This window comes from Coregonus clupeaformis, chromosome 20 (assembly GCF_020615455.1).
Source record: "Coregonus clupeaformis isolate EN_2021a chromosome 20, ASM2061545v1, whole genome shotgun sequence".
Classification (NCBI taxonomy): Eukaryota; Metazoa; Chordata; class Actinopteri; order Salmoniformes; family Salmonidae; genus Coregonus; species Coregonus clupeaformis.
Genome location: NC_059211.1, coordinates 2705754 through 2718189, shown reverse-complemented (window position 1 = coordinate 2718189; position 12436 = coordinate 2705754). Strand labels below are relative to the sequence as shown.

At 42.3% G+C, this 12436-nt stretch overlaps 1 protein-coding gene across 1 annotated transcript; it reads left to right on the top strand.

Annotated features, from left to right (window-relative positions):
• The first annotated feature begins 691 nt into the window (after positions 1-691).
• On the top strand, positions 692-11572 carry LOC121533192 (ATP-dependent RNA helicase DDX39A). Its single transcript, XM_041838996.1, has 9 exons — positions 692-798; positions 1746-1954; positions 2191-2318; positions 2650-2926; positions 4224-4342; positions 8453-8584; positions 8902-9011; positions 10516-10808; positions 11299-11572. The coding sequence occupies exons 2-9, from the start codon at positions 1747-1749 to the stop codon at positions 11313-11315; spliced, it is 1284 nt and encodes a 427-aa protein (XP_041694930.1). The 5' UTR covers positions 692-798; position 1746; the 3' UTR covers positions 11316-11572.
• The last annotated feature ends 864 nt before the right edge of the window (positions 11573-12436 follow it).

Here is a 12436-nt window from a genome sequence, read left to right as displayed (position 1 = left end):
GCCGGCTACGACAGAGCCTGGATTTGAACCAGGATCTCTAGTGGCACAGCTAGCACTGCAATGCAGTGCCTTAGACCACTGCGCCACTCAGGAGGCTATTATAGTCAAATAAATCAAATCAGATGTGGTAAGCTGACATGATCAGGGCAGGCCCACATATTGCCAATTATGAATAAATTGCCCAAAATGCCTCATATAGCTTCATGTCACACATCTATCATAATGTATACAAACTGGATGAATGCAGGCTGTTTGTTTGTAAATGTTGTAAATAAATGTATATATTATGTGTATGATTATTATTTTTAATTATTGTTTCATTCACTTATATTTTTGACCTGCATTGTTGGAGTTCAGAGCTTAAGAATTTCACTGTAACCTGCAATTACATCTGCGACCCTATGTATGTGACTAATAAACTAATCTAATCTAAATTCAGACATCATTTCTGGAAGATGAAACCTAGTCATACGTAGCTATAATTTACATTATCGCTGAATAAGGCTATCACAGTGTACTTTTTTCATGCCAGTGTTGTCAAACGAGAGATGATGCTCACAATTAAGTTTAGGGGAGCTGGTGAAATCCCGCCTTCTTTGCTGGCATTTTCAAGATCGGCATTTGAATAGGCCAATCATGGTTCGTTTTCAGACCGGTTTGGGGAGATTGTCTTAAAAATTTACCAATAGTGGCTACGAATACAGTAGCCCAGCGCTTCCGGACGAATGTACTTGAGGACTGCCCCTGTGAACGTAGCTAGCAGTGATACTCGAAGCCGATTTGAATTAACACCGAAAAGTAAGTGTATTTTAATTGCATAACAAATGCACTGTATTGAGTAATTTTCAATATCTGCATGGATTGTAAAATTGAAACATCTATTTCTCTTTCCATAACGCCCATAAATAGCAGCCAGGTTCGAGTATATTTGTGTTGTAATCTTTGCTAAAACCTTGTGCGATCTGGCTAGCTAACACATTTAGCATTGCGTCGAGCTAGTACGGTCATGTCAGTTAGCAGTTAACTTATGCTAGCAGTGTGTCGCAGGTTGGTTCCCAGAATTACATTAGGTCAAGTTAGACCCTAGAAATGTCTTGGTCGTTATTAATTTGAGCCAACGTTATTTCTGAATATGCACCTTGCATTTGGAACCTATTATGGACCTTATAGCACTTTGCTGCCACAAAGTTTGAATGAGAGGAGACGGCTGCCATTGTTTGTGCGGAGAGTGAGGCATGACTCCCTGTTCAACTTGATTGAATCGGGCAACTGGCTAACTAACGTTACAGGGTGGTTGCTGGTCCAATCCTTGTTTCTAGCTAGGTAAATTGTAATGATTATGTGCAAAATGTATTCGCTTACCATTTTGCATACTATCCAACTTTGGCGGTGACAAGCCGTGCTGTGAGTGCGGCCTGCTACTAGCATTATTAGCAGCTAACCAGCCTAGCTGTAAGCTAGCTAATGCTATGTAGGAATACATGTTGGACCAGCGTTTCCCAAACTCGAACCTAGGGACCCCAAGGGGTGCACGTTTTGGTTTTTACCGTAGTACTATACAGCTGATTCAAATAATGAAATAATCATCAAAGTTTGATTGATAGATGGTGAGGAATTTTATATAGATTATTGAATTGGCATTTCAATTTACCTTCTGAATTTACTGTATTGTTGATATAGCCCCCCCCCCCCAACTAGTCTCCAGTCTTTCCTAGTTTCAACTAACACAACTACTCCTTCTGTAGCATGGCAGAGAACGACGTTGACAACGAGCTGTTGGACTATGAAGAGGATGAGGAGCCACAGGTTGCCCCAGAGACTGCCACACCAGCGGGCAAGAAGGAGGTAAAGGGTTCTTACGTTTCCATCCACAGCTCCGGCTTCCGAGACTTCCTGCTCAAACCAGAGCTGCTCCGCGCCATTGTCGACTGTGGCTTTGAACATCCCTCTGAAGGTGAGTCTCACAGGCACTGCCCACCTTCAACTCAAATGGCACCCTATTCCCAATTTTAGTGTAATACTTTTGACCAGGGCCCATGGGGCTTTGGTCAAAAGTAGTGCGCTATATATGGGCCCTGGTCGAAAGTAATCCACTATATAGGGTGTCATTTGGGACTTGGACTATGAGATATACATGTATGCCCCTTCATGCATCACATCATACTTCTGACTTGTGTTTCTGTCTTTCAGTCCAACACGAGTGCATCCCACAGGCCATCCTGGGCATGGACATCCTGTGCCAGGCCAAGTCTGGTATGGGCAAGACAGCTGTGTTTGTACTGGCCACCCTGCAGCAGATTGAGCCCGTGGACGGGCAGGTGAGTGGTTGAAAAAGGAAATTCAACTCTACATTGTGGAAGCAGCCATTTCAATGGAGAATCCATTGAGTGCTTTTTAGTTGAGGAATAGGCTTAATCTGTATCTGGGAAACCACCCCTTGGAGACAAGGGGCGTGGAGGGAGACTTGCATAAAGTGTTTACTTCTAATCGCTAACACTATTGCAGTCTGAATTTGTTCTCCTTTTAATCCCACTGTTTACACAGTGCTTTTCTATTGGATAATCTTGTGTGTGTGCCTTTTTGTTTCTCTGATGTCCAGAGAGCTCTGTATTAAACATCCTCCCCTCTCTCTCTCTCTCTGTCTACCAGGTGTCTGTGCTGGTGATGTGCCACACACGAGAGCTGGCCTTCCAGATCAGCAAAGAGTACGAGCGCTTTTCCAAGTACATGCCCACCGTCAAGGCGGCCGTGTTCTTCGGGGGCCTGTCCATCAAGAAGGACGAGGACGTGCTGAAGAAGAACTGCCCCCACATCGTGGTCGGAACGCCCGGCCGCATCCTGGCCCTCATACGCAACAAGACTCTCAACCTGAAGAACGTCAAGCACTTTGTCCTGGACGAGTGTGACAAGATGCTGGAGCAGCTGGGTGAGTAGGACAGTGGGGATGGTGCCAGATGTGTGAGAATGTGAGTGACGGGAGCAAGGAGTACGTTGAAACGTCAAAGATGAACGGTCAATTGCAAACATATGTTTCAATGTACACTACCAGTCAAAAGTTTGGACACCTACTCATTCCAGGGTTTTTCTTTATTTTTTACTAGTTTCTACATTGTAGAATAATAGTGAAGACATCAAAACTATGAAATAACACATATGGAATCATGTAGTAACCCAAAAAGTGTTAAACAAATCCAAAATATATTTTATATTTGAGATTCTTCAAATAGCACCCTTCACAGAGTTCAAATAACAGACACATCTCAACATCAACTGTTCAGAGGAGACTGTGTGAATCAGGCCTTCATGGTCGAATTTGCTGGAAAGAAACCACTACTAAGAAGAGACCTGCTTGGGCCAAGAAACATGAACAATGGACATTAGACCGGTGGAAATGTGTCCTTTGGTCTGGAGTCCAAATTGTATATTTTTGGTTGCAACTGCCGTGTCTTTGTGAGACGCGGTGTGCGTGAACAGATGATCTCCATATGTAGTTCCCATTGTAAAGCATGGAGGAGGTGTTATGGTGTGGGGGTGCTTTGCTGGTGACACTGTCTGTGATTTATTTAGAATTCAGGGCACACTTAACCAGCATGGCTACCACAGCATTCTGCAGCGATACGCCATCCCATCTGTTTTGGGCTTAGTGGGACTATAATTTGTTTTTCAACAGGACAATGACCCAACACACCTCCAGGCTGTGTAAGGGCTATTTTACCAAGAAGGAGAGTGATGGTGCTGCATCAGATGACCAGGCCTCCACAATCCCAATTGAGAGAATGCCAATAGTGTGCAAAGCTGTCAAGGCAAAGGGTGGCTATTTGAAGAATCTCAAATATAAAATATGTTTTGATTTGTTTAACACTTTTGTTGCTTACAACATGATTCCATATGTGTTATTTCACAGTTTTGATGTCTTCACTATTATTCTACAATGTAGAAAATAGTAAAAAGAACAACCCTTGAATGAGTAGGTGTCAACTTTTGACTGGTACTGTACATACCACTTGCACAGAATGCACATCTAATTCACTGTTTCATACTAAGTAGTGGTGGATCTTGGAACAGATTGTGATAGATGGTGTGACTTAAGTAAGGATTTAGCCAAAACGTAGACTGTCAATAGTGTATTTAAACCTTTTTTGTTGTATGTAGTACTCAGATTTCAGGCTGAGGGTGTTGACTTTTTTGTGACTGACATTCTTTTCCTATCGTCTCGCCCTCAGACATGAGGCGTGATGTTCAGGACATCTTCAGGCTCACACCCCACGAGAAGCAGTGCATGATGTTCAGCGCCACCCTAAGCAAAGAGATCCGCCCTGTCTGCCGCAAGTTCATGCAGGATGTAAGTTGGAAGGGGTTTCAATAACCACAAGTGATGTACATGTTCTGAAACTTAAAGTAGCAGTTTTACATACACACAGATTAACCAGTCTCCCTAAATTGCACTTTTAAAGCGGCAATCAGCAGTAGAAAGAATAATGAAGCGTTTTCCTCGCCCCTGTTTTCAGTAAAAAGCTGAGGGATAGGTCTGGAGAAATGTAACCACTCTCAAATTCATAGAGCTACGGATGCAAGGACTGACCATACATGATATCAGAATTATCGTTTTGAGGCTATATATACACACACACACACACACACAGAGAGAGCTCTGGAAAATTATCATTTTCTCTGGTTTTACTATTTATAGGTACAGTGAGGGGGAAAAAGTATTTGATCCCCTGCTGATTTTGTACGTTTGCCCACTGACAAAGACATGATCAGTCTAATAATTTTAATGGTAGGTTTATTTGAACAGTGAGAGACAGAATAACAACAAAAACATCCAGAAAAACACATGTCAAAAATGTTAAATTGATTTGCATTTTAATGAGGGAAATAAGTATTTGACCGCTCTGCAAAACATGACTTAGTACTTGGTGGCAAAACCCTTGTTGGCAATCACAGAGGTCAGATGTTTCTTGTGTGCAAACCTGGTGGCCAACTACATCTCAGGAGGGATTTTGTCCCACTCCTCTTTGCAGATCTTCTCCAAGTCATTAAGGTTTCAACTCGTTTGGCAACTCAAACCTTCAGCTCCCTCCACAGATTTTCTATGGGATTATGGTCTGGAGACTGGCTAGGCCACTCAGGACCTTAATGTTCTTCTTCTTGAGCCACTCCTTTGTTGCCTTGGCCGTGTGTTTTGGGTCATTGTCATGCTGGAATACCCATCCACGACCCATTTTCAATGCCCTGGCTGAGGGAAGGAGGTTCTCACCCAAGATTTGACAGTACATGGCCCTGTCCATCGTCCCTTTGACGCAGTGAAGTTGTCCTGTCCCCTTAGCAGAAAAACACCCCCAAAGCATAATGTTTCCACATCCATGTTTGACGGTGGGGATGGTGTTATTGTGGTCATAGGCAGCATTCCTCCTCCTCCAAACACGGCAAGTTGAGTTGAAGCCAAAGAGCTCGATTTTGGTCTCATCTGACCACAACACTTTCACCCAGTTCTCCTCTGAATCATTCAGATGTTCATTGGCAAACTTCAGACGGCCCTGTATATGTGCTTTCTTGAGCTGGGGGACCTTGCGGGCGCTGCAGGATTTCAGTCCTTCACGGCGTAGTGTGTTACCAATTGTTTTCTTGGTGACTATGGTCCCAGCTGCCTTGAGATCATTGACAAGATCCTCCCGTGTAGTTCTGGGCTGATTCCTCACCATTCTCATGATCATTGCAACTCCACGAGGTGAGATCTTGCATGGAGCCCCTTGCCGAGGGAGATTGACAGTTCTTTTGTGTTTCTTCCATTTGCGAATAATCGCACCAACTGTTGTCACCTTCTCACCAAGCTGCTTGGCGATGGTCTTGTAGCCCATTCCAGCCTTGTGTAGGTCTACAATCTTGTCCCTGACATCCTTGGAGAGCTCTTTGGTCTTGGCCATGGTGGAGAGTTTGGAATCTGATTGATTGATTGCTTCTGTGGACAGGTGTCTTTTATACAGGTAACAAACTGAGATTAGGAGCTCTCAGCTCGTTAACCTGTATAAAAGACACCTGGGAGCCAGAAATCTTTCTGATTGAGAGGGGGTCAATACTTATTTCCCTCATTAAAATGCAAATCAATTTAACATTTTTGACATGCGTTTTTCTGGATTTTGTTGTTGTTATTCTGTCTCACTGTTCAAATAAACCTACCATTAAAATTATAGACTGATCATTTCTTTGTCAGTGGGCAAACGTACAAAATCAGCAGGGGAGCAAATACCTTTTTTCCCTCACTGTATGTGTTTGGGTAAAAGTAACATTTTTGTTTTATTCTATAAACTACTGACAACATTTCTCCCAAATTCCCCAAAAAAATATTGTTATTTAGAGCATTCATTTGCAGAAAATGACAACTGGTCAAAATAACAAAAAAGATGCAGTGTTGTCAGACCTCGAATAATGCAAAGAAAATAAGTTCATGTTCATTTTTAAACAACACGATACTAATGTTTTAACTTAGGAAGAGTTCAGAAATCAATATTTGGTGGAATAACCCTGATTTTCAATCACAGCTTTCATGCGTCTTGGCATGCTCTCCACCAGTCTTTCACATTGATGTTGGGTGACTTTATGCCACTCCTGGCGCAAAAATTCAAGCAGCTCGGCTTTGTTTGATGGCTTGTGACCATCCATCTTCCTCTTGATCACATTCCAAAAGTTTTCAATGGGGTTCAGGTCTGGAGATTGGGCTGGCCATGACGGGGTCTTGATCTGGTGGTCCTCCAACCACACATTGATTGACCTGGCTGTGTGGCATGGCACATTGTCCTGCTGGAAAAACCAATCCTCAAAGTTGGGGAGCAATGTCAGAGCAAAAGGAAGCAAGTTTTCTTCCAGGACAACCTTGTACGTGGCTTGATTCATGCGTTCTTCACAAAGACAGATCTGCCCGATTCCAGCCTTGCTGAAGCACCCCCAGATCATCACTGATCCTCCACCAAATTTCACAGTGAGTGCGAGACACTGTGGCTTGTAGGCCTCTCCAGGTCTCCATCTAACCATTAGACGACCAGGTGTTGGGCAAAGCTGAAAATTGGACTCATCAGAGAAGATGACCTTACTCCAGTCCTCTACGGTCCAATCCTTATGGTCTTTTGCAAACCTCAGCCTGGCTCTTCTTTGCTTCTCATTGATGAAGGGCTTTTTTCTAGCTTTGCACGACTTCAGCCCTGCCCCTAGGAGCCTGTTTCGAACCGTCCTCGCCGTGCACTTCACCCCAGCTGCCGTTTGCCATTCTTTTTGTAGGTCACTTGATGTCATCCTACGGTTGTTGAGTGACATTCGAATGAGTTGGAGGTCATCCTGGTCAGTAGAGTCGTTTTCGCCCTCTGCCGGTTTGTTGTCCCCAATGTCTGCTGCTTGAACTTGTTCTTATGTACCGCTGTCATTGACATTAAGGATGGAAGCAACCTGACGCTCACTGTATCCCTCTGCCAGTAAAGCCAGAATTGAACCCTTCTTTTCCTCACTCAACTTTCCTTTTCAACTCTTTTGGCATGGTCAATAGTTATTTTTTAAATTAATATTACTTTTTGAGGTACTATTAGCACTGTTTTTGCCATCCAGCTGGTCCTATTGCAAGAGGATAGTGATGACCACAGCAGTGGTTTTTATACTTTTCCTCATTAAATAAGATTTGGTTCAGGTGATCACCTAATCAGTACCTAATTCAGTAGAATGAGGTGTGCCTGTGTTGGAATTCAACAGACACTGGAATGGAATGGCTGTCATACATGTAGAGATGCTGATTTAAGAAATATTTGCAGTGGTCTCTTCATTTTTTTCAGATATATATATATATTTTATTTATTTATTTTTATTATATTTTTACGTTTGCTTTGTTTACAAACATTGGAGTGAAACAAGCTTATATTTTGGCTTCTGATGGGTTATGACAGTTGAACTAAGCTCATGAGGCATTTGGATGTGGAAACTGCTGAGGGGTAGTTAAGTGATTTTGGATATGGTTTAATATCCATGTAAAAAGTTCCAGTCAAGCCCCTCTAAGCTTTGCCTGCTCGTGACTGTCTGTGTCACTAGTGGCCATATCAGGGGGGCAGAGTGACCATCTCTTAAAACTAGGGTCTGGGGCTCTACCCCTGCCTCTGGACATTTTCAGGAGGAACTGTCCTTGCATTAAAGCTATAACAGAACTCTTCTATAACGAAAATAAAGTTCCATCCAGACTAGTACTAGTAATTGACGTTCACAAAATCACATTTGTAGTTCTTCATTCACCAACACAGAATGTGGTTTACTCCTGTATTCACTTAATGTAGCTAGGTTTATAGAACTGGAACGCAGAGTGACGATTTCCCGACGTTGTATTCATTAGGGCACACTTTTGCAATGAAAGTCCAGGTAGTCCCTCCCTGTTTTCTGTTATGTTTGGTGCTTAATGAATATCTCCTTCCTCCTGTAGCCCATGGAGGTGTTTGTGGACGATGAGACCAAGCTGACGCTGCACGGCCTGCAGCAGTACTACTGCAAGCTGAAGGATAGCGAGAAGAACCGCAAGCTCTTCGACCTGCTCGACGTGCTCGAGTTCAACCAGGTACGGACAAAATTGATATTTTCAGAGGTTTTAATGCTAAAACGTCATTTATTTTTGTTTTAATCTGAGTGAGTTGAATGTGTTTCATCCATGGATTTGAAAGTCACGTTAAATACAATTGTACTCATTCAAGTTAACTAAGTCTATGAGCCGACATGGTTTCTGCCTGTGTTAGTTTTATGCCCCGTGTTTTTCGTCTTCAGTGTACATCTATTTGACCAGGGTAAAGCCAGGGTGCCATATCAGATGCAGCATGGGTTTTGTGGCCCGTGTTTGTCTTCATTGTCTTACTGCCGTTCTCTTCCCCCTGTATGTAGGTGGTGATCTTTGTGAAGTCAGTGCAGCGCTGTGTGGCTCTGTCTCAGCTGCTGGTGGAGCAGAACTTCCCTGCCATCGCCATCCACAGGGGCATGGCCCAGGAGGAGAGGTGGGTTCTGACGGAGGGGAATGCACCTGTTGAAATCTGAGAGGCTTTGATTGGTATAAGCAATATTGTGAAACGTCCCCCTAGCCTATCAAATATTACGATACTGCGTACACTTCAAATCCTCTCACTTTTCAACAAGTGCATAGGGTTTAGTGGTCGATTTGGGATTGGGCCTCTGCTTTCATTGGGAAATTCTGATTTGGGCAAAATACTGTCCTCTCTCATCCGTAAACCGATAAGCGGTCGAGGAGAGTGTCAATTAGTAGGCAAACAGAGGCGTGAGGAAGCACAAGTGTCCTTCGGAAGAGTTTTGAGATTTGCCACTCCCGCTTTGAATCAGCTGTTTACTCGACGGAGAAAAGCATGCACATATTTTAAAACGATATGCTACTTATTGTTTTATGTATAAAATGTATAGCACAACTAACTAAATGTCTTACTACTTTATACGTTTAATTTGGGATTCCACCCAGGGCCTAAAATTAACACTTGGCATTGGCGGGTAAGATTTCTTTCACCAGCCTCGTTGGCGGGTGGTCAGGGCTCCACAGTGTGAGCATTTCACTCGCGTTTGTGAATTAAAAATAGTCAAGTATGATCACATTTATAGTCAAATAAATGCTGCAGTAGCTGTTTTCAAAGTATTTCTGCCATTTTGTTTCATAGCTGGTAAATTAAGTCAAAGAACTACGAATTCTATATAGCCTATTCCACCTCGCACTGCAACACGGCCTGGCTGGTCTAATTTACTTGAAACTGAAGTGAAACTCCTTGGGTTTCTTGGCTATTTACATTGTTTTGTTCACAAGCTAGGTTGTTTTTCTATGTTTGAGTTTCAACTGCTAGGGAACAGACAACTCTTCTATTGCTAGTCAGACTCAATCTCACAGGCACAAACATGATTTGAGTCGTGTATCCACGGTAACCTCCAGCCCTTAAAGGGGCAGGTGAACATGTTGTCTCGTCAGTGGTATTTTGGTTAAAAGACTCGGGTCACAAAAAATGAAATTAAACAATATACCACATTACTTCTTACTAGTAATACATTTATTGTTTTAGAAACATTACAAAGCATGCTCATCCATTATTTTGTTGGTGTCATTTTAGCGGGGGGGGTGGCTGGTAGATTTTTAAATCTACCTGCAACAGTGGCTGGTGAACCAAAAAGTTAATTTTATGCCATTCCACCCCTGTAAACATTTTTTGCATGATGACACGCAAATGATGGAGTCTCATTTTATACAAGCGCATTTGTTTCCACATTTCCTCCCCTCAGTTACCTTTGACCTTTTTTCAAAAGGAGGCAAGAGGACTGAGATGTGCAATCAAATTGATAATCTTCCATTTACGTGCACGTTTTCTATAATAGCAGAAGCTGTTATCCGGAGGGACTGAACAATAACTTTCACTCAGACATGTTTGTGTATCCACAGGAGTGAAGCAGGAAGCATTATGCCTGTTCTACTCATTTCTAAATCTATGAATGCCCCCCTTCCTCACCCAGGCTTTCCCGGTACCAGCAGTTCAAGGACTTCCAGAGGCGGATCCTGGTGGCCACCAACCTGTTTGGCCGAGGGATGGACATTGAGCGCGTCAACATTGTCTTCAACTACGACATGCCCGAGGATTCCGACACCTACCTGCACAGAGTGGCACGTGCCGGCAGGTTCGGGACGAAAGGTCTGGCCGTGACCTTTGTGTCTGACGAGACCGACGCCAAGACCCTGAACGATGTGCAGGACCGCTTCGAGGTCAACGTGGCAGAGCTCCCAGAAGAGATTGACATCTCCACCTACAGTAAGCTATATCCAACAAACTAGTCTAGCACTCATTTGGATTTCATGTGCTGCCGCAGTACCTTTTCATGGTTTTTGTCCGAAATGTCACCCTATTCCCTATATAGGGCACTACCTTTTACCAGAGCCACATAGGCTCTGATCAGAAGTAGTGCACTATATAGGAAATTGGATGCCATTTCAGACAGCCACGTTTTCACTTCTCATTTATTCCTTTGTGTTTTGGAAGATCCTTCATTAATACAGTGCTGTTTGCAATGCCAGTGCTGCTTGCAATTGTACCTTCAAAGGAAATGTTGAGCCACTTTAGAGCGTTTGATTATTACGTAGTCATGGGAGTATGTGGTCTGTATAGCTATGTTTTGCTGCAGGCATCCATTTTATTTGTAGGTTATTTTTTGTACCCATCATCTGCAAGTCATTTTATGTGGGTACACTGTTTGATGCTGTAAACTAACATCTCCCTCTTCTCTCACCTTTTCTCATTTCAGTTGAACAGTCCAGATGAAGATGGCCCCCTGACCAGTGAAGACGACGTGTGTGCACCCCTCTGTCCCTGTGTTTTTCAGCGAGGGAGATTAAAAAAAGAATCTGTCCGTTTTTTATTTTAAATACCTCTCCCTGATCTCCCAGTTCATTTTGCATCACTTTTTATTTTATCCTATCCTCCCGGGGCTGCAGTTTTAATTTTGTTTTCCCTGTTAATTGTGGTTTCTGTTTTTTGGGTTAATGAAATAATTGAAATTAAAACTTTTTATACAATTATGTCACTGTTTATTTTCTTTTCCCTTACTAATAGAGTTGAAAAATTCTGACAATTTTCCACCTACATTAAAATGTTGGGAAAGTTACCAGAATTTTGTAACCATAGTTACTAATTAGAGAAGTTGGAGATTGACTTTTCACATTGCAGCATATCATTGAACATGGAAGATCAATGTTGAATTCAAATGTCAGAAGACAGACCTAGATTAACACTAGAATATCAGATTCAATTTTTCCTGTCACAAGTAGAGGGCACTATGATCATAGATTTCAGATGTCTTCCACTATTTAAAAAAAGTATATATATATATATATATACACACACACACACACAACCGGTAAAAAGTTTTAGAACACCTACTCATTCAAGGGTTTTTCTTTCATTGTTACTATTTTGTATTGTAGAATAATAGTGAAGACCTCAAACTATTAAATAACACATATGGAATCATGTAGTAACCAAAAAAGTGTTAAACAAATCAAAATATGTATATACAGTGGGGGGAAAGTATTTAGTCAGCCACCAATTGTGCAAGTTCTCCCACTTAAAAAGATGAGAGGCCTGTAATTTTCTTCATAGGTACACGTCAACTATGACAGACAAAATGAGAAAAGAAAATCACATTGTAGGATTTTTAATGAATTTATTTGCAAATTATGGTGAAAAATAAGTATTTGGTCAATAACAAAAGTTTCTCAATACTTTGTTATATACCCTTTGTTGGCAATGACACAGGTCAAACGTTTTCACACACGGTTGCTGGTATTTTGGCCCATTCCTCCATGCAGATCTCCTCTAGAGCAGTGATGTTTTGGGGCTGTCGCTGGGCAACACGGACTTTCAACTCCCTCCAAAGATTTTCT

Excerpts from the sequence above, each read along its gene's own strand:
- LOC121533192 (XM_041838996.1), top strand. The coding sequence starts at position 1,747 with ATGGCAGAGAACGACGTTGACAACGAGCTGTTGGACTATGAAGAGGAT. Across the intron at positions 4,343-8,452 it reads GCCGCAAGTTCATGCAGGAT|CCCATGGAGGTGTTTGTGGA; the intron begins GTAAGTTGGAAG and ends TTCCTCCTGTAG. Across the intron at positions 9,012-10,515 it reads GGCATGGCCCAGGAGGAGAG|GCTTTCCCGGTACCAGCAGT; the intron begins GTGGGTTCTGAC and ends TTCCTCACCCAG.